This window comes from Schistocerca nitens, chromosome 7 (genome assembly GCF_023898315.1).
Source record: "Schistocerca nitens isolate TAMUIC-IGC-003100 chromosome 7, iqSchNite1.1, whole genome shotgun sequence".
Classification (NCBI taxonomy): domain Eukaryota; kingdom Metazoa; phylum Arthropoda; class Insecta; order Orthoptera; family Acrididae; genus Schistocerca; species Schistocerca nitens.
The window spans coordinates 626,231,960-626,254,796 of NC_064620.1; the positions used below are offsets into that span (position 1 = coordinate 626,231,960).

The 22,837-nt window shown below is 40.7% G+C and overlaps 1 protein-coding gene across 1 annotated transcript in view; it reads right to left on the minus strand.

Moving 5' to 3' along the window:
• Positions 1-22,837, minus strand: part of LOC126195428 (Down syndrome cell adhesion molecule-like protein Dscam2) — an 879,015-nt gene that overhangs the window by 49,996 nt on the left and 806,182 nt on the right. The window contains exons 33-35 of the mRNA XM_049934039.1: positions 18,286-18,491; positions 6,701-6,893; positions 4,428-4,589 (exon numbers count right to left, since the gene is read on the minus strand). Coding sequence (XP_049789996.1) covers positions 4,428-4,589; positions 6,701-6,893; positions 18,286-18,491 — 561 coding nt within the window. The remainder of the gene's footprint in view (positions 1-4,427; positions 4,590-6,700; positions 6,894-18,285; positions 18,492-22,837) is intronic.

Genomic DNA, 22,837 nt, shown 5'->3' on the forward strand with positions numbered 1-22,837 from the left:
TAATCATGATAATTTCATCCCCATCGATGCGCAAGTCGCCGAAGTGGAGTCAAATTGAAAGACTTGCACCTGGCGAACGGTCGACCAGATGGGAGGCCCTAGTCACGTGGCATTTACATTTACATCAAACAATTTCTGTCTAGTCTTCATTAATACTCTCTAATTTTAATGTCCACTGCTACCACATTACTTATTTGACTTCTTTCCTGCTTCTTATCTCTTTCCTGACAAAGGTTGTGGATTACTTTTCCTTCCCTCGTGGAACAGTAAGGTTTTTCAAAAATCTATAAAGCCCAAAATATATATACAGCTTTCTTTTCTACCTTTTTCTCTTTTTTGTATATGTCAAGTGCACTCCAAAGGTCTGGCTTTTCACAGGTGGCAAATGAACACTACTTTTTTAACTATTGTCAATATGCATCAGCTATTTCTAAGAGTTGAAAACATTGGCCATTATTTGTTTAGAATACTCTGTACACAGGGACCGCAACTGTTCTCAAGGTACGCAAGAGACTGCTTCTGGTTGTACAAACTGTCCAAGAAGTTTCCAAATACACCGATGACCCAAAACGTTACAACCACTGTCACTGCTAGACTGAATACCACCTGGTGGCACATTATATAATAAGAAATACACGTAAGTGGAGCCAAGGCAGACGAGCAATCATTCTAGTGATGATACGAGCCACAGATTAAGAAATCGACAGACACACGTGACCTTCATAAAAGGCAACAATCACTTTGAGAAGGCTTTGAGTCACAGACATGCACAATGAGAAAGACTGCTAAATATTTATGCAGCTTTAGACAAAAAAGTCGTTCTTCTGAAATAGAAAACACACAAATACAAATCGAGCACATGATCTCCAGTGCTGCAGCCTGACTGTTATTCCATCTGGCATTTCCCATTGTTCGATCAAGGGCAGCTTGTTATGGCCTGACACCTGGGAGTGAGCATCTCTAAAATAGTGAAGGTGTTTGGCTGTTTGTATGCTACTGTTGTGAACATGTTTGGAAGGTGGTGGAAGGATATGAAAACACGGATAGGCAATATGCAGTTTGATGTCCATACCTCATCACAGAATGTGTAGGCTGAAGGCTCACCCACTCTGTAAAGCAGGATAGGCAGTGATTTTGGCAGATCTGATGACAGAGTACAGTGCTATAATCTAATTAAAATTATTTTGTGATTAATGTTTCTACAAGTTGAGTGGTAGGTCCCTGGTGTCAGCCAATTTCAGCTGTTTCTCGCTCCACATGCTCAGTGTGTTGCATGCTTTGTGGACACAAGCAGCAAGGACTTGCCAGGTGATGCAGCCCACATGGGTTGCACGGGTGGGCGGGGAGAGATAGGACTGCCAAATACAAAATACGCAGTGGTCTCTGCATGTTCTGTTATGCTACAGCAAAAATATTCATAATTTCCGAGATCACTTGCAAACAAGGGAAAAAACTTGAAAAGAAAAATTTCAAATTCTCATTATTTATCACACAACTGTAAAGTTACTATTTGATTAAAAGCTTTGACTCTTTCGCAAATTATAGTCTCACATTGTAGTTTGCCTTTAGTGGTTGTACTTATTCTGATGTTTTGAAATTAAGAAGCCTACATTAGTTAATTCCGAGAGCTTGCAGTGAAAAATGTGGTCCATTTATGTTCAAGGGACTTTAGGTCACATGTACATGTACATGCAACTATCAGACTGAAACTGTTTTTAAGGGTGGAAGGAGAGCCATATCTCACTGCAATGTGCAGTAAATATAAGTTATATTAGCGCAGTGCGGCACTGTGCACCACAGCCAAAGTTGTTCCCATGCATTATGCTCAATTCGTGAATCATGTTCTGTGTTTCTGTTCTTAGGCAATTTATCACATAAATCACTTTTGCAATCTAAGGTGGCACTACAGTTACAGTGTACTGTAACAAGATAACTGAAATGGAATTGCTTGTTGGACACATTAGTGTAAAAGCACTGAATTGTTAATGGAAATGCTGTGAGTTCAAATACACATTCAACCTTTTTTTAAGCTCACTGTTGTTTTTCTCTAAGAAATCTACGTTCATGTAGTAATAAGGTCATACAATTATAGCTCTCATTTTCGTTACTATAACACCTTTATCAAAGTAATAAACTGCTTTGTTATTGTATTTCTACATCCAGGAATGTAAAAAGCTGAGAATTTATATAAACGAGTCTTCCTCGGTTTCAGTTTCTGATCAATGTATTAAAATGCAATGGGAACTTGTCTCAGCTAAAGACATACAGAACTGGAATCTGAATCGTTCTGGAGCTCTTGTTGTCATCAAAGAGCCATTAAAAACTTATTTAAACCGTGAGCAACAGTTATGGACAACGCCTCATATCATTCAACTATCAATGATAATGTGCCTACAGCAACTTACAGAAAACAAAGACTTTATCGATTGTCTACTACAGCAAAATATTCATATTCCAAACAACTGCAAAAACAGTAAATTACTGAATCCCATTGCTCGGGGGGGGGGGGGGGGGGGGGGTGGGGGGTGGGAACAACAACAACAACAACAACAACAACAACAACAACAACATTTTACCTTTATAGGTTGTACATGAACTAGTCATCATATCAATGCCATTTCAATTTCAATTAACTCATGTGGGCTCAAGTTAAGGATTATGTGGCAAGAACAACAAAAAATGTATGCTGGCAGATGTGAAAAGAATGACAAACAAAGTACTTCATCATCAGATAGGCAAAATATTGTAAGACACACAAAGGAAGAAATAATGAAAGATGGGAGAATGAAGGTGTAGTGGAAAATAATGTAGAATAATATGTTATTTCATTAAATTCTGAAAGCACTTCTACTGACTACACTGATGGCAGTGAAACTGTTTCAGATATAACTACTGTGCATTTGTTAGTGTTCTGTAGGTTACCAGTAATTTAGCTGTATTCACACCAAACAGCTTTCTCCGCTACTTTGGACAATTTGTTGCTATGCGTCATGTGTGTGACCGAGTGCTTGTCCTATGGCTGTTATTCATTTATAACATGTGACTGTGATATCTTAATGCAGCACCATATCTACAGCACCAGTAGCAGAAGCAGCAGCAGCCCCACCATTGCCGTTCTCACTACCTGCAAAGACGTTGGCAACAGTCTGTAGGTAAGCGACTTTTTTTTCTTTTTTGGTGCATGCACAACTATCGATCACATGAACCTGTGCTATGTTGTACATGAGCTGGCATCTATGGTCCCCACCGCTGCCATCTGTCAATCACAAAGTAATTTCAGTCAGATGATAGCGTAGGCGCATGTGTTTTGGAACACACTGTTCGGTACACACAGTTCATACGAGGTGCAGCTGACGATCCCTACATGTTCCCTTGTTGAGCCAATGACATCATCAATCATGATTGCAGTGGACATAGGAACATCAAGATTGGATCACAGATCAATGAAAACCTTTCACCTGGTCAGCTGAATCACATTTCATGTTACAACAGCTTCGTGGGCATGACCAGATACGCCATCATCCACGCGAAACAGTTGCTCCGAGCTAGCACTGTGCTGTGGAGGCACACCAGTGTGGTCTATTATGCGATGGCGGACATTCAGCTGGGCTTCCATGGGATCTGTGGTAGTAATCAAATGCAGTTGCAGATTATGTGAACATTACTGAGGATCACCTGCATCATTGTATGCTTTATTTCTTCCTCGATGGCAATGGCATCTCCCAGCAAGATAACTGTCTATGCCAAAAGACCAGAATTGTGCCACAATGGTCCAAGGAGCAAGATGATAAATTATGTTACTGTTTTTGCCAACAAACCCAATGGAATACATTTGGAATGCTATTAAGCAACACGTCTGCACCCACAAATTATATCCTAATAATTTTTGTGGTTCCCATGCTTGGTAGGTCTTATAATTCCTATTGTTCTAAATAATTCTCTGTTAAAGGCTAACAAAGTTGTTTCTTAGAGAAAAAATAAATAAATAAATAAATAAAATAAAGTTTTATTTGATAATATAAATCAAAAACCAAACTAAAAGAGAAAATGTCCTTATCCAGAAGAGAAAGCTGTGTCTAAAAATGTTATGAAACATTTGGCATGTGAAGGAACAATTTTGGTTATCCTGACTAGACTATTTTGCTTAATTCCCTTCCGTATAGCTCAAATGGGGATAAATGTAGAGTAATATGTAAATATTCTGAGCATGAAATAGTTTGGAAAAACAATATGGAACAGACTATTTTAGAGCTATATGTATTTCTTCAAGTTATTGCTAAAATATTGTAACAATAAGAGAAATTATGGAAATATGTGTGAAATTAAAACAGCTAAAGTTTCTGATAAGAGCTAACATTTCTCAGCTATCATTTGTGGAACTGAACAAAAATGTTATTTATTTTTGTTCTTCCATTTTTACAACTTACCTCCATAATTTCTATTTACTAGTTGGTCACGATCACATTCAGCCTCTGATATTTCATTACTCTCTTTGGAGTCATTAAAAGATGAGTTATTTGGGTCATGGTTACGAGGTGGAGGAGGTGGTGGTTCCGGACTCCCAGACATTGGCAGATTGCGAGCAGAACCTGTTATAAAATTTAAGGCATTTTTAAATTATTTCACTAACCAAAATAAAACAGCAGAATGGTTAATATTTTAGATAAAAGTGCTGAATGTTCAATTTCATCTGTTTAGAATGTCATTAATTTATTACACATATCATGCAGGCTAGAAAGCAAGTGGTCAATGTGGCCATGAAACTGAATCCAACTCAGAAACATGATTCAGAAATTTAAATTTGAACAGTAACAGGCAAAGGTATTATAGACAATTTCAGTGACACATTGAAAAACCTACATTATATATTCACAGACTTTAATTTAATGAATGCTTAAATTTAAGTGTACCACTATCTGATGATGATAAGTAAGTTTGGAAGTTTTAGAGACCACATCTAATTTTAATGATGGAAATTCCACGATAGAAACAATAAATAGCAAAAAGTAAAAGGAATCATTCACCCACAGGTAAATAATGTTTGGTGCATGGTTAACAGCACAAAGACTTAATTACCTTACCAGCTACTATTTTTACTGACATACACTTGCTCTTGTCTTTGGGGCACTGACAGTGACGGCACAGCCTAGGCAAGGGATGTCACAGCCAGGGTGCGTGTGTGTGTGTGTGTGTGTGTGTGTGTGTGTGTGTGTGTGTGTGTGTGTGTGTGTGTGGGTAGGTGGGTGGGTGGGTAGGTGGGTGGGTGGGCATGCACGCACACATGTGAGAGAGGGGGAGGGGGAGGGGGGAGGGGGAGGGGGAGGGGGGGAGGGGGAGGGGGAGGGAGGGAGAGAGAGAGAGAGAGAGAGAGAGAGAGAGAGAGAGAGAGAGAATATATTGGTTACACTAGACAAATAGTGTTAGTTTGATATCTAATTAAGCACTTGTGCTGTTATGTGTGTCTATGAACTATATGTTACACATCTGTAGGTGAGTGCTCATGTTTTCCCATTTTTATTTAATAGTTCAATTTGACATTTGTTTCGTCACTTTGTCAACTGCTTATATGATTCTCAGACATCATACTAAATATTGCTGCAAAAACTTCACAATAAAACTGTGAAGCAGCTGCTCATCACCTTCATGTGCTGGTTTGATGGTAGAGAGCTATAGTGGTGAGTCTTTTTATACAGTAGCTCTCTGAAGTATACAATCATTAGGAGGAGAGGAAGCTGTCATCCACAGTCCTTCACCAGAGAAATAATCTAAGGACCCTGGGCCAAGCTGTGAACAAGTCACTGTCAGGCCGCAGAAGCCCATGTATGAGCCTGGGCATGTTACGAGTATTCATCTTGACCCTCTGGAATTCAGCTCCTCAACAGTGTGTTATTGCTGAATTCATTCCTCAACAACTGGTGAAGTTATAGTAACTATAAATGTAGGTTTCCAGCCTTTATGGAGCTGATATCCCAAATTTCTGTTGATTAGTGGCCAAGAGTATATAACATTTTTGTCATTTTCAGCAACTGTGAATCAGCCAGATATTAGGTACGATTAAAGACAGCTGCAATGAACATCAACACTGGGGAAGACAAGGTCAGCCAGAAAAATCCATTCTAGCCAACCTCTGTCTTGAGTCGTGCCATGAAGAATGAAGAAATGAAGGAGATCCTCTCAGTTACCTGTACAATTGAGACTCACTAATGAAAAGGAAGTTAAAGTATTTATAGTTAATTCACAGAAAAACACAATAACAGCCCAGTAAAACAAGCCCCTCCTGTGTCGAGGTCACTAGGCCTTCACTGTCACAGAGGAAGCTGGTCAAAACAAACTAACAAAAGCTCAAAGTGAGGAGTTAAATATTCGTCTGGCCGCAGGAGTCATGGTCTGTGACGTACAAAGTGAGTGATCTGTAGTTAATCTCTTCTACTAGGCAATGTATGTTAAATTTATGTGTGGTGGTGTTACGACACCTGCACTCCTACTGACTGCACGTTTTATACCAGATTTTATATAAGCATGCTCATTGCAACAGCTTCTTACAGTCAAATTGGTACAAGAAAATGATGAGTTGTTTCAAGAACATTATCTGAGAAACTTAAAAGCAGTTTAATATTTTACAAGAATAGCTCACTTCCTGTTTTATTTGTGCAAAAAATATTCTGTTTTCTTTGACTCACTTGTCATCAAAATAACTTACCAACACTCCTTCTGCTTACTGAGCCACGGCTTCCATAATGATCGTATGGGGCTCCATATTGTCCATACTGGCTGCCATACTGGTCTTCTTCTGTACCACAGTTTGCTGGATCATCATATTCTGGACCAGGAGAAAAGTTGGATCCAGGGCCATTCTGGCTATTTACTCGTGAATAGCGACCATTAGTTCTAGGCTGGAAGGAGAGATTACATAATTAACATACTGTTGTGTGTTATTTAAAACATTTCAGTCAACATTATTTAACAGTGTTTCATGTAGCATATATATTTAAAATATTTGCCAAGCTGATGACAAGAGAGGAAATAAAAGCATTTCAGTTTACATATTCCTTCCTTTTTTCATATTAAAAACTAAAATCCCGCCTCGATTGCGATAAAAGCACCTAGTGTTCAGCGTTCACACAGGTTTTGGTGTAGATAACTAAACCTTCTTCAGAACAACAATAAAACCCAAAAGTGCTTAAGAAGACCTTTGACAATGATTAAAATAACAGCATAGCTATACATTTATAAACAAAAGAGAAAAGGAAAACACAAACAGTACATATGTACAAAGTTAAAACAACTACTTAACTTAATGGGGTATGCTCCACCTCACACTGGCCTATGTTCAATGGGCCATGACCCGCTATATATGCACATGCACAAGACAAGGGGAGTTACTTGAACGCGCATACGAATGCGAGAAAGTTTGTACACGACCGTGATCAACGTATATCAAAAAATGGAATGGATAGAACAAGAGATGAGCTAAATAGGAGATGAAACCTAGAAATAATGGCACACGGTTGCTTATGCTAGTAAAGAAACTTATATATGAAGCTACCTATGACAACTATACCTAAAGCCCGTAGTTAGACTGGGGGGGGGGGGGGGGGGGGGCAGAGGGGACGTAATCTAAAGACGTCATGGTAATAAAGATATAGGGATAAAACATGAGGTGTTCAACGGGCTAAAATCACATTCATCATAAAAGGAAAATGAGGATAAAAGGAAGAAGATGAACAGCTTGACCAACCGCACTCGCCAATCACCGTGTGCATGTGATGATCCCCAGATCATCAGATTTACAAGTATGAAGAACAAAGTAAAGGAGAAAAACCTTCAAAAAATTTTCTATTTCTTAGTAGGAGTTGGTCGTTAAGGATACTGTCTTTAACATGTTGCACATGCTTAAAGATCTGCATTTCTTCCAAAACATCCAGTTTTAAGCCCTTAACCTTGGCATGAAGTAAATCGGTATTAACTGGCGGGCTCGGCGCATGAGTAGAGCCTTAGTACCGTCACCGCTTCTAGTAGGAATATGATCTTTATAGTTGTTTTAACTTTATACATATGTACTGTTTGTGTTTTCCTTTTCTTTTTCATTTATAAATGTATAGTTATGCTGTTCTTTTAATCAATTACAAAGGTCTTCTTAGGTACTTGTGAGTTTTATTGTTGTTCTGAAGGTGTAGTTATCTACGCTGAAACCTGGGTTAACACTTAACACTAGGTGCTTTTTTAGCAATTGTGGCAGGCTTTTAGTTTTTTAATATATTAACCAACGATTGCTGACGCGCTGCGATGTGGAAGGTTCTTACCTTCCATCTTCATTTCAAGCTGCAATTAAAAGACACACAAACTTTCGGCCACACCCTTCATCAGTAAAAGACAGACACACACCATTCACACACACACAAGCAAGTACACACGCGCGCGCACACGCGCGCACACACACACACACACCAACTCCAACAATTTGACATGTCTTCTTTATGGTAAGAAGCAGTCGTCTTGATGGTAAGTGGCAACCTGTCTCTTCCTATATTGTTGATGTTCCTACCTGGCATTTCCACTGTTTGATTCGATTTACATATGATGTTTTTACAAATTTATGCATCACATCACAATAACTATACACTTATAGCGGAGATGCTGAGTCGCGATAGGCCCAATAAAAAGATTCACACAATCATAGCTTTCGGCCATTAAGGCCTTTGTCAGCAGTACACACACACACACACACACACACACACACACACACACACAAGTGCAAGTGCAACTTGCGCACACGTCTGCAGTCTCAGAGAAATGAAACTGGAGCTCTCTGAGACTGCAGACGTGTGTGCAAGTTGTGCTTGCGTGTGCGTGTGCGTGCGCGTGTGTGTGTGTGTGTCTACTGCTTACAAAGGCCTTAATGGCCGAAAGCTATGATTGTGTGAATCTTTTTATTGGGCGTATCGCGACTCAGCATCTCCACTATATGGTGAGTAGCAACTTTCCTTCTCTCGTATTGTTATATTCCATACTGGATTTTCCATTGTTTGATTAACTACATACTTAAATGACCAAAGAGATGTTTCTCTCCCACAGTATCGATTGACCACTATTGATCTCATTAGATAGGGTAATACTGACAGCAGCAGGATTCATTATGAATAGGCAGGGCACAGAGTGAGCTACTGGGAACAGCCCAGTGTTAGGATTATTCTCATCAGAATCAACATAAAACCTATGCCGCCAACAACACATGTTCCAAATCAAAGAAGAACCTGAAGAGATAGAGAAGATGCACGAGGTTACTGAATGTGTAATTCAGTTTATAAAGGGAGGTTAAACTCTAGTAATCATGGAGGACTGGAAAGTGACAGTAGGGGAAGGAATGGAAGATGAGAATAAGGGCTCCTTGCGTTCTGCAATAAGTTTTAGCAAGTAATAGTAAATATACTGTTCATAATTTAGGATAATAATAAGACTGGACGATAAAGAACAAAGTGCTCATATTAAGAAGGGTGTAAGACAAGGCTGTAGCCTTTCGCCCCTACTCTTCAATCTGTACATCGAGGAAGCAATGATGGAAATAAAAGAAAGGTTCAGGAGTGGAATTAAAATACAAGGTGAAAGAATATCAATGATACGATTTGCTGATGACATTGCTATCCTGAGTGAAAGTGAAGAAGAATTAAATGATCTGCTGAACGGAATAAACAGTCTAATGAGTACACAGTACGGTTTGAGAATAAATCGGAGAAAGACGAAGGTAATGAGAAGTAGTAGAAATGACAACAGCGAGGAACTTAACATCAGGATTGATGGTCACGAAGTCAATGAAGTTAAGGAATTCTGCTACCTAGGCAGTAAAATAACCAATGATGGACGGAGCAAGGAGGACATCAAAAGCAGACACGCTATGGCAAAAAAGGCATTTCTGGCCAAGAGAAGTCTACTAATATCAAATACCGGCCTTAATTTGAGGAAGAAATTTCTGAGGATGTACGTCTGCAGTACAGCATTGTTTGGTAGTGAAACATGGACTGTGGGAAAACCGGAACAGAAGAGAATCGAAGCATTTGAGATGTGGTGCTATAGACGAATGTTGAAAATTAGGTGGACTGATAAGGTAAGGAATGAGGAGGTTCTACGCAGAATCGGAGAAGAAAGGAATACGTGGAAAACACTGATAAGGAGAAGGGACAGGATGATAGGACATCTGCTAAGACATGAGGGAATGACTTCCATGGTACTAGAGGGAGCTGTAGAAGGCAAAAACTGTAGAGGAAGACAGAGATTGGAATACATCAAGCAAATAATTGAGGACGTAGGTTGCAAGTGCTACTCTGAGATGAAGAGGTTAGCACAGGAAAGGAATTCGTGGCAGGCCGCATCAAACCAGTCAGTAGGGGGGTGGGGATGCGTGGGGGAGGGGGGGGGGGGGAGGGGAAGTTGAGGTAACAACTTGCCAAATAGTAGAGATGTGGCTCATCAACAGGCACATAAACGAGCCTGAAAACTTTGCTAGCTCTCGGTTGAATCCTAAAGTAGAAAACACACACACACACTGTGACACTCTGCATTCTAGTTTTCAGCAGGCACAATGTAGACTAACAGGTGAGCAAAGTTTTCAGTCTTGTTTATGTGCCTGTCAACAAGTCAATGTCTCTACTAACTGGTGAGTTTTCGCCTTCACTTCAAAATTATTTAAATTGTACCAGGACTTTATCATACAAATACACTCTTCAAGAATGCAAAAGGAGAAGGTTCACTTGGAAAATAATTGGATGTTTGGGAATATACAGGCTGAATTACACTCCTGGAAATTGAAATAAGAACACCGTGAATTCATTGTCCCAGGAAGGGGAAACTTTATTGACACATTCCTGGGGCCAGATACATCACATGATCACACTGACAGAACCACAGGCACATAGACACAGGCAACAGAGCATGCACAATGTCGGCACTAGTACAGTGTATATCCACCTTTCGCAGCACAGGCTGCTATTCTCCCATGGAGACGATCATAGAGATGCTGGATGTAGTCCTGTGGAACGGCATGCCATGCCATTTCCACCTGGCGCCTCAGTTGGACCAGCGTTCGTGCTGGACGCGGAGACCGCGTTAGACGACGCTTCATCCAGTCCCAAACATGCTCAATGGGGGACAGATCCGGAGATCTTGCTGGCCAGGGTAGTTGACTTACACCTTCTAGAGCACGTTGGGTGGCACGGGATACATGCGGACGTGCATTGTCCTGTTGGAACAGCAAGTTCCCTTGCCGGTCTAGGAATGGTAGAACGATGGGTTCGATGACGGTTTGGATGTACCGTGGACTATTCAGTGTCCCCTCGACGATCACCAGTGGTGTACGGCCAGTGTAGGAGATCGCTCCCCACACCATGATGCCGGGTGTTGGCCCTGTGTGCCTCGGTCGTATGCAGTCCTGATTGTGGCGCTCACCTGCACGGCGCCAAACACGCATACGACCATCATTGGCACCAAGGCAGAAGCGACTCTCATCGCTGAAGACGACACGTCTCCATTCGTCCCTCCATTCACGCCTGTCGCGACACTACTGGAGGCGGGCTGCACGATGTTGGGGCGTGAGCGGAAGACGGCCTAACGGTGTGCGGGACCGTAGCCCAGCTTCATGGAGACGGTTGCGAATGGTCCTCGCCGATACCCCAGGAGCAACAGTGTCCCCAATTTGCTGGGAAGTGGCGGTGCGGTCCCCTACGGCACTGCGTAGGATCCTACGGTCTTGGCGTGCATCCGTGCGTCGCTGCGGTCCGGTCCCAGGTCGACGGGCACGTGCACCTTCCGCCGACCACTGGCGACAACATCGATGTACTGTGGAGACCTCACGCCCCACGTGTTGAGCAATTCGGCGGTACGTCCACCCGGCCTCCCGCATGCCCACTATATGCCCTCGCTCATAGTCCGTCAACTGCACATACGGTTCACGTCCACGCTGTCGCGGCATGCTACCAGTGTTAAAGACTGCGATGGAGCTCCGTATGCCACGGCAAACTGGCTGACACTGACGGCGGCGGTGCACAAATGCTGCGCAGCTAGCGCCATTCGACGGCCAACACCGCGGTTCCTGGTGTGTCCGCTGTGCCGTGCGTGTGATCATTGCTTGTACAGCCCTCTCGCAGTGTCCGGAGCAAGTATGGTGGGTCTGACACACCGGTGTCAATGTGTTCTTTTTTTCCATTTCCAGGAGTGTAGATTATGTTGAGACAGAGATCCCAAAATCAGATATTGGACTGTAAGGTGTACCCTGGAGCAAAGGAGAGGTTTAGGTAACAATTTAGTACAGTAAGATGCAGTGAAAGAGAATCATCAGAAGGAATAAATATGTACAGAAGAACTGAGAAATAATTGTGTGTGTGTTTTCTGAGGCTGTAGGTACTGTGATAATGAATATCACCATAAACAGTTTAGTTGACAAGGAATGGACATTCCTAAAATGGCCATTACAGAAATTCAGTAGTCAAATATAGGTACAAAGAAGGTAACTGTGAAGAAACCCTGGCAGATACAATATTTCAATTGTACAATGAAAGAAGGAAATTAAAAAAAAGTTCAGGAAATGTAAGGAATGTGGTGTCACCGCCAGACACCACACTTGCCTTTAAATCGGCTGCAGTCTGTTAGTATACGTCGGACCCGCGTGTCGCCACTATCAGTGCTTGCAGACTGAGCACCGCCACAGTTTAGCATAGCCTTCAGTTACATCATTTGCTACGACCTAGCAAGGCACCATATGCAGTTACTATAATTACTTCAAGAATGTATTCTGAACAGATAATATTGTGAATCATGTGCCATCAAGAGCGACTTTCATCATTAATGGATTAAAGTTAAGTATCAAACTAATTATATCCGTTTTCTGAATTCTCAATCCTTGTCATGTTCCAGACCTCATGTCAGTATAGTTCTTCCCTCTTCACGCCAGCCTGTGTGAGCTAAAACGCATGCATTTCGGCCTACACTCGTAACACGGTTTTGGCTCTTCTGCTAACACAAAAAGGACCGCAGGAATGTGTCACTTAGGAACAAAATAAATAGGAAGTGCAGGGAAGATAACATGATGCAGCTGCACAAAGAAATGAAGAAATCAGAAAGGAACTACTCTTTGCAGAAATAGATTCAATGTACAGGAAAATCAAAATAGCTTTTAGTGCAATTAAAAGCAAAACTATCAACATTATGAATACAAAATGATTTCCATTGTTAAATGCAGAGGACAGAATGGATAATTTGTAGGGCACACTGAGGATCTCTAGGAGAGGGATAACCTGTCTGCCAACATGACAGTAGAAAAATGAGAGGAGATGGAAGGACATAGAGTACCCAGTATTATAGCCAGAGTTTAACACAGCTCTGGAAGATTTGCAAATAAATAATATATGGATTAGAGACAGATAAGATTCCTTTGGGATTTCTTAAACTATAGGTAGAAGTGGTGGAGACATATTACTTTTGGGAGAATATCATCCACATAATCCCAGAGATAGCAAATACAGGTGAATGTCAGGAAGAGTGCACAATCACCTTAACAAGTTATATATTAAAGAATAATCTATAGAAGAATGGAAATGCAAACTGAGAGTATGCTACATGACCACAATCAAACATATACAGTTGTGACACTCACTGCTATGAATATTGTTACTGTCTGATAGTTGGTGCGATGCTAGCATCCCAAATGGTGAGAAAGCAGCCGTAAAATTAAAGTTAGTTTTTAATTGTTTTCTAGTTAACTAACACAATAGTTATTACATTTTTGCATTCGCTGGATTAGTAAATTATCAAGATGATAATGGTCATGAAATACATCTAAAAACAGCTGAATCCCCCTGATTCTGTGACCTAAGCTACTACTTAATGATGAAGAAATACTTTTGAATATGTGTACAACTGCAGCTTACTCCATTGAAAACAAGAGAATGTAAACACATATTTCACGCATGAGAAAAATATATTTCTTTTGTTGTCTGTACTTATTATGGCAGGCACATTCTTTGACACATAACAACTTTGTAGGGAGTCTAATGTTTTCCGTAGTCTCACACTTCACTCGACTTCATAACACACAAATATTTTTGTAAATGTAATTACCTTGGCTTCAAAAGCAAATGTGTTGAAGATTCTTACCATTTGTGGCTGAGAGATGGCAACAACTGTGGAATTGGTTTCTTCTGTATTGTGAAACAGTTTTATTGCTTTTATAAGAACAATTATAGCAACAATTCCACAATTGTTTCTGCAGCTAAGCCAAAAATGGTACAAACCTTCAACACATTCACTTTTGAAGCAAAGGTAATTACATTTACTAAATTATTTATGTGTTATAAAGTTGAATGAAGTGTAAGACTATGCAAAACATTAGGCACCATACAAAGTTGTTACGTGTCAACGAAAATGCCTGTCATAATAAGAATAAACAACGAAAGAAATGTATTTTTTACTATCATGCCAATCTGGGTTTTCCTTCAACTATGGTTGTGGTAGTTTATCTGCTACATTAAATAATGTAGGCATTGCATTCCATTCGTGTTTCCTATGTTCCACATTCTGCAGAAGGTCAGGTTTCCCTCTGTTATTACCTAGCAATTTTTATGTTCTTAAAGAACATGACATTCACCAGTAAATATCTTTAGGTCGCAAGAAAATTTCTTAAAAAAAAAAAACACCTTTTGTAATTTATCTGTTCACGCTTCCTTGGGCCAAACCTAAAAAAAAGACAAATGTGGTGTCTTCTTGTTGTTGTTGCTCCTATTTATTGTGCTACAGATGCTTCCATTTGTAAAAACCATCCTACAGATCAATATAAACAATTACAATTCACTTTCACACTATCTTGCTGAACTCAACATTGTAACTTCCTGGCCACTTGATGCACTGCAGTCTCAGATAAAAAAAAAAAAAGAGATGGAGTGTCAGAAGTGTTATGTTAGACTGTGCAGATGATTATCAGTTACGCTTTAGGGAGGATAGAGGCATTTGAGATGCAGTTTTGACACTGCACATTGTAATGGATGCACAAGTTATTGAGAAAAATCAAGACACTTTCATAAGCTTTGCCAACTTAGTGTTCAGCAATGCTAATTGGTGCAAGACGTCAGAAATTACAAGAACAATAAATGTAACCTGAAATAAAAGGTGAGTAATATGCAATATGTTTCAACGGCAAAACATCAGAATCATTCCCTGTAAACAGTGGTGTAAACAGGGGTGTCTGTTAGCTCCTACTCTGTTTGGCATTTTCTTTTCCCTTCTGCTGAAATTTGCTTTTGAAGACTGTGAGGAGGGAGTGCATTTATATACAAGATCTGGTCGAAATCTTTTTAACATTGCCCTTCTCAAGGCCAAGACCAAAGTCTTATTCGCGAGTTGTTACATGCAGATGACACAGCTCTGGTAACAAACTCAGAGGACGAGCTGCAGTATCTAATCGACAATTTATTACATGCATGTGGAAAAATTGGTCTTACCATCAGCCTCCAAACGACTAAGATCATGGCGCAGGGAACCACCAAACTTCCCTCCATCAGCATTGATGGCAATCCTCTCCTGGTAGTTGATGATTTTACCTACTTTTGATCTACAATATGTAGCAACTTGTCTGTGGGCATTGAGATTACCAACAGAATTGCAAAAGTATCAGCTGTCATGGGTAGACTGAAAAACAGAGTATGGAAAACTGGACTACTTACATTAAAAAGTAAATTGCAAGTATATAACGCCTGTGCTATCAGCACCCTTTTGTACAGCTGTGAGACATGGACAACTCTTGCTAAACACGAATCCCAACTGAACAGTTTCCATCTCCTTTGTCTCCGGAGGATCCTTCAGATCTCTTGGAAGGATAGAGAATCCAACACTGAAGTATTATGGCTCACAAGCACAACCAGCATTCACGCACTCCTGATCCACCAACGTCTAATGTGACTGGGACATGTCAGGCACATGGATCCTTAGTGAATACTGAAAAAAGGATGTACGGAGAACTTTGGGAGTGTGTGACGCCAGTAGGAAGACCACACCTTTGCTTCAAGGATGTCTGCAAGAGAGATCTGACCGAGGCCAGCATCGATCCAAGTCAGTGGGAAAATACAACTGGTGACCGTGTCAAGTGGCGACAAGCCGTGTGCAGTGGGGTTGAGCTTGCAGGGATATGACATCGAAGCCACACCCCAATAGTCCCAATGGAAGCACCCTGGAAAGCCAAAACCGAGAAAAGCACACCAAGTTTGATAAAATTTGAAATTTTTGTCCACTGTTTTCTTCAATTACTATGGCGTAGTGTATCATGAATTTTTGCCTCATGATCGTATGGTCAATAAGGAGTATTACCTTGACATTATGCGCTGTTTGCGAGAAGCAATAGACTAAAAATGTCCAGAATTGTGGAAAAACAATTCATGGCTTTTGCATCATGAAAATGCATCTGATCATTCATCGTTGCTTGTGAGAGATTTCTTGGCCAAACACAACTCGACAATCATGCCTCTGAAGAGACTATGAAAAGACGAAGACTTTCAACGATGCAGGAAATAAAAATTGCATTGCTTCTCAAAAGCAATTTTTGGCTGCACCAAAAATTGCTTTTGAGAAGTGCTTCAAGGATTGTAAGAAGCTTTGGCTCAAGTATTTTGTATCTGAGGGGGTTACTTTGAAGGGGAAAACATGAATATTGATGAATAAATAAATACTTTTTCATAGAGTCACCTTAATTTTTGAACAAACCTCGCATTTGTCTTAATCTCCTTCGCTCCCCCCCCCCCTTCCCCCCACCTAACCCAGTTGCCCGTACATATCTGAACCCCCACTATCTTTATCCACCTCCTCCCTCACTTCTTTGTCCATATGCTCTTCTCGTTGTTTATAACCATTTCCTTCCCCCTTCTCTCTCCATCTCCTCCTCCCCCTCTATTATCTTATTTCTTGTTGTTGCAAATGGAATCTTAATTGGGAAAGTTGCTGGATTTGTGAGGGTAGCATCTTTAATGACAGTATCTCACAAGGTTTTAATCTACAAATGGATAGTATTATAAAGTGAGCAATTATCACAACTTTCCGTTAAAAATGACTGCTTGAAGGAAAAGAAAACTGCACATTTTCACAGCACAGCTTAGCATGTTATTTCTCGTGGTCAATTTAACAGAAAGCGTTTATTGTATAATTCTTATTTGATTTGCCTTCAGATGCTGTCTATGCTCTTTGTCAATCTCATTGACTCGATGAGAGTGTAGTAGGCTTGGTGTTGGATGTACATCAACCAATATTTTGATACCTCACTGGTGACAATTTTTCCAGACCATGAACTGAAAACAACTGACTGCCTGCAAATTACCATGAACTGACATCAATTCATCTTTGAAACACCACACAAGTATGATCCTCATGGATAAAGTGCTGAAATATCGATTTCAATTATATTCTTTTTTGCAAAACTTCAATGTTGGATGCTGGATTTATTGCTGTAATGAAAACATCTGAAAGCTCGGAATCTTTTTTCCCCAACATTTGTTGACCGTCAAATACAAAACACTGCTAAAAGATGGTACGTCATGGATTAAAAACTGCCAAAATTCCAATACAGTGGAGCTTTTCTAGCTGGTCGGTGTGACCGAGCGGTTCTAGGCGCTTCAGTCCGGAACCGTGCTGCTGCTATGGTCGCAGGTTCGAAGCCTGCCTCGGGCACGGATGTGTGTGATGTCCTTAGGTTAGTTAGGTTTAAGTAGTTCTAAGTTCTAGGGAACTGATGACATCAATATTAAGTCCCATAGTCCTCAGAGCCATTTGAACCATTTTGAGCTTTTCCACTCTAATGTTTTGACATGTGAGTAATAAAATTCTGATATTCTCATGTAAAAGTTTTTAATATATTTTAAAATCTTAAAACAATTTGACATGCCAGTGTATGTGCCACGGTTGTTTTTCCTTCTGGATTTATTGTTCTATAGACGTCACCTGAAGACGTGGATTTAAAGCCGTGAAACCGGTAGTGGTACAGTAATAAATGATCAAAATACAGCAGAAGTGGTTATTAATACCCAAGATGAATACTCATAGCTGTGGTTGTCTGCAGCTGCTAGCATCTGCCTTTTTTGGAATTGGAATAATTATTCTTGAAGTCTGAAGGAGTTTCATCATGATGTAAGTAGAAAACAAATATAATGAAAATTTGTGGACAGTTTCAGCTAGTTGCTGGATTACATTTCAGTCTTTCAGAGGTAAGGTTCTTCCCCTTTAGGCTATATACACGCAGAATATAATTATACAAACACACACCATCGACTGCGATCCTGTCCGCTGATGAATGTGACCATTTCCTGCCATACTGCCGGGGCCCACTGGTCCTATGGTACCACTGTGTGCTCGTTCATGTCCATTCTGATGTGGGAAGGTTTGAAACTGCATTGCCTTGTTGGGATCCATTTCTTCACGAAATCCTAGCAAATGGAATGTAGCATATGGGCATATCTCATCCTCCATGCCTGAAAATGAGAAGTCAGCTGGGTAGACATGTTCACAAATTGTCAACAGAAAAATCAGAGTTCACAGCAAACATTACTGAAATGTAAACTATTCATACAAACTTTGAAATGGGTAGATGTTGTATCAATGTCCTTGATTCAAGAAACCTATTTTGTCAAAATTTAACTGTACTGAAACAAATGTATGAAAACATTTTCAAATATTTTACATATGAAAATAAATTTTACCGAAAATAGCATACAGTGTATAGTTCATTCGATGATGCCTCCATATAAGAAGAAGAGAGGAAGATGAAAGTGCTATTATCTTCATTTAAAACTTCTGGGCCGATAGGCTGTGGTCAATCCAGAAAGCTTTCCCCTGATGTTTCAACTCCGACTGCAGGAGTCATCTTCATCCTCACTCCAATAACATTTGCATAACTACTTTCTACACGATTCCAAAAATCCATAAACCTAACAATCCTGAACAGCCCACTGTTGCTCATTGCTGTGCTCCTATTAAAACCATCTCTGCTCTTCTCAACCGACAAATTGTAGCATAGCCTCTCATGTTAAAGGTCAGCATTTCCTTAATGAATTCTTGATCATCTTCCTCCTATTAACCTGGATCCCTACTCATCACTGTCGATAACATCTCCCTTTACACCGATATCTCCCATGCCGACGGTCTCATTGCTATCGAACACTGGCTTCGCCGACGTCCTTCTGATTTCAAACAAACTACCTCATTCCTACACAGTTAAACAATTATGTCCTCACATGTGAATACTTTTCTATAAGGGGAAGACATATAAACAAATCATCAGCATACCAATTGCCCACACCTCGGCATCCTCATATGCTAATTTATGGAACATCCAGAGGAAACCTTTCCAGTCTTCGGAAACCAGAAACCCCTTGTCTGGTTTAGGTTCATTGACGATATCTCCTGATTTGAATCCAGGGCCACGACACCTTACCCTCATTCCCCCTACATCCTCAAAACCTTCTCTTCCATTCACTTTACCTGGCCATCCTCACAAGAGGACCATAGGAATTTCTCCTCACTGATTTGATTTATATTGACAGGATGTGTAGGGCATGACTACCATGTATACTTACGTATTTTGTATGGTAGTGATACTCAAGGAATCTGCAACCAGGCAAGTCTGTTAAGTGCTTAATAACAGGAGCACGAAGTCCATGGGTCTCTGCCTGCCCCCACCCCCCCCCCCCCCCTCACCCCAGCTGTGCAAATTATCATTATTGAATGATTAGTTTATTGTTTTCATAATCTTTATTCTGCAAACAGGAGAACAAGTTTTTGTAAGGAGACTGGAAAAAAGGGTATACAAAAACTTTCAGTCAAATCAGTATTGTTATTGTACTTATGTTATTGTATCTACATGCATGACAAGTAGAATGTGTAACTTATGGAGCATTGCACAGATCAGGATGATGCTGATCATAGATACATGGAAAACAATAATTATTGTGATGTACGGCACTTGTAATGAACACTGAAACTTTGCATGCAGATGTTTTCTTCAATGTGTCTATTACAAAACAAACTTGGTTTACATTGGTAAACAGTTCTCAGTCATCACACAATTTCATGGTGTACCATGCATATCTGTTGTTATGATTGCGTGGGAATGAGGAAGAAGAAAAGGAGGTGGGGGTGGGTGGGTGGGGATAGGGGGAGTGGGGTGGGGGGTGGGGAGGGGGGGAGAGAGAGAGAGAGAGAGAGAGAGAGAGAGAGAGAAGGAGGGAGGGTACAAGGAGTGAGATTCGATCCACAGACTTTGAGCTTCTGAAACTAAGTGCTTCCCTACTTGGCTGCACAATCCTCGACTGCTAACACTAATATGAAGTACATAAGCAGGTGGGGGCGGGTGGGTGGGGATAGGGGAATGGGGTGGGGGGGGAGGAGGGGGACAGAGAGAGAGAGAGAGAGAGAGAGAGAGAGAGAGAGAAGGAGGGAGGGTACAAGGAATGAGATTCGATCCACAGACTTTGAGCTTCTGAAACTAAGCGCTTCCTCACTTGGCTGCACAATCCTCGACTGCTAACACTAATATGAAGTACATAAGCATGCATAAAATTTCTAGAAAACAGTTGAGAGTAGCGTCTTCCAGTTTACATACACTGGTCCCTCTATCAGCCCAATGTGCCACCTTGCTGAAGTTGACCGCCACCTCTCTGATGGCTGTACTCGTACCTAATTTTGACAGCAGTCATCTCTTCAATACCAAAAAATTTCTCCCGTATAGCCAGGCCAACTTTGGATGGTGTATCTACAGTGATGAAAATTTCCTTGCCTAGTATTCTGAAGGACTCACTAAGGCCTTCACAGAAAGGTACTATCCCCCAAATCTATTCCGCAAACAGTTTTCCCACACGATATCCTCAGGTCTCCCTAATTCTCCCGCCACATCCAAGAACCAGCTGCAATGGAGCACCCGACCCAATACCATACCAGTCTGGGGCAAATGAAGCAAGTCCTATGTCAGGGCTCCAACTATCTACCATTGTGCCCGGAAGTGAGGGGGCACCCTACCCACAATACTACTCACCACTCTCAAAGCAGTATTCTACGACCCACTCAACCCACAAATACCGATCCATCCCAACGCCATTCCAACTCCCACCCAACCCCTTGCCACTGGGGTCATATCCCCGTGGAAGGCCCAGGTCCAAAATTCCCCCACTCGGCGCTTCCTAATCTGTTCTCATCACTGGCTTATCAATCCTTCAGAGGCAGGATCCCATGTAAAAACAGCCATGGTGTATACCAGTTGTGTTGCAATTTCTACACAGCACTGTATGTGAGCAGGACCAGCAGCCAGCTGTCCAATAGAATGAATGGCTACGACCAAACTGTGGCCGAGAGTAGAGCTGACCGACCGGTGGCAAAATGTGCTGCCGAGCACAGTGAGCTCGAGTTTAATGGCATCGTTACATCCTCCACCCACTCTCCCCTACCCTACCACTCTCACACCAGATTCTCCGAACTACTGGGGTGGGAGTTATTCTTGCAACACATCGTATGTTCCTATAATCCACCTGGCCTCAATCATTGCCAACTGACTGTCCCCACACCATCTACACAATAGTTTCCCATTCCTCTGCACTGCACTCCCTCCCAATCTACTCCTTCGTGTCACCGGCACCTCGTGCTGCAGGAACTCACCGGCTCCAGTATGTCACATTCCTGTCCCACCTCCTGCCTCTCCCTCCAGCATTCCTATTCCGCACACCTACTGCCTCCCTCTGAGCCGTCAGTCGTGCTTCTCTGATCGTCCCTCTTGCTTCCCACCTCTTTTCTCCCTCTATCCAGCCCATCTAACACAACACTTCTATATTTGATGAGCTGTCTCCTTCACTCTTAAATTATTAACCATAAATTTAAATGGGTTATGTTACTTGACACTGATGTTTCAGTATAGCCATATACCTATTATTTTTTAATACCTTCATGTAGCTTATCATTCTTGATAGCTATATACAGAAAAATGGAATATATGGTAGTCTGACATATTTCAAGATAACCAAACGTGTACAAATATCAAGTTACAAAAAAGAATCTTTCGAAGCAGTGAACTGACTTTCATCATGTTTAACCTCCCAGCAAACAACATATACAGTTAAAAGCTACAGATTGAGCATCATTTTTATGAATTATTACTGTTGGCTTTACTCCTCCATCTCTACTTCAGTTTTATAAATTTACATATTCTACTAATTATATATCATTTGTAAATCTGGGAGCTAAAATTGTTTGGTTTTCTTATTGTATGAATGTAAAACACACTTTACCAATTATCATTAATATAGATCTTTTAAAATAAAATGTGATGTTATTTTACACCAGTTGTGTATACATCTTGTGTAAACTATACCACACTTAAAAGCATACAGATCACATGCCTGCAGTAATATGTAAGTATTTGACACATAGTATGACCATGAAGCTTTTGAGGAAATGTCATAAAGTAACATCTTCATATTTATTTAATTAAAAAAATGCTAATGTGACTAAAGAAGAACATGGAAAACATTCACACTACTCTGCATTCTCCTAAACTACACTATTCCATTTGAATCTACACATGCAACACACACATAAGAAAGGAGTTATACTTCATCTGCTTGACAAAGATAAAAATTAGTAAATCTTCTCAGCTACATATTTGGATACAAGAAACAAAAATAGGATAATGTTGTGGATTGAATGTCCCTATTATATCGAGAGATTAATTACAAAAGAAAGATGCACTGTTTGTACATAAATGGCACTTATTAGCCAGTGGAAAATCAAACTAAATAAGTTTATTCATCATCAAGCTTCAGAATGCCAGTGC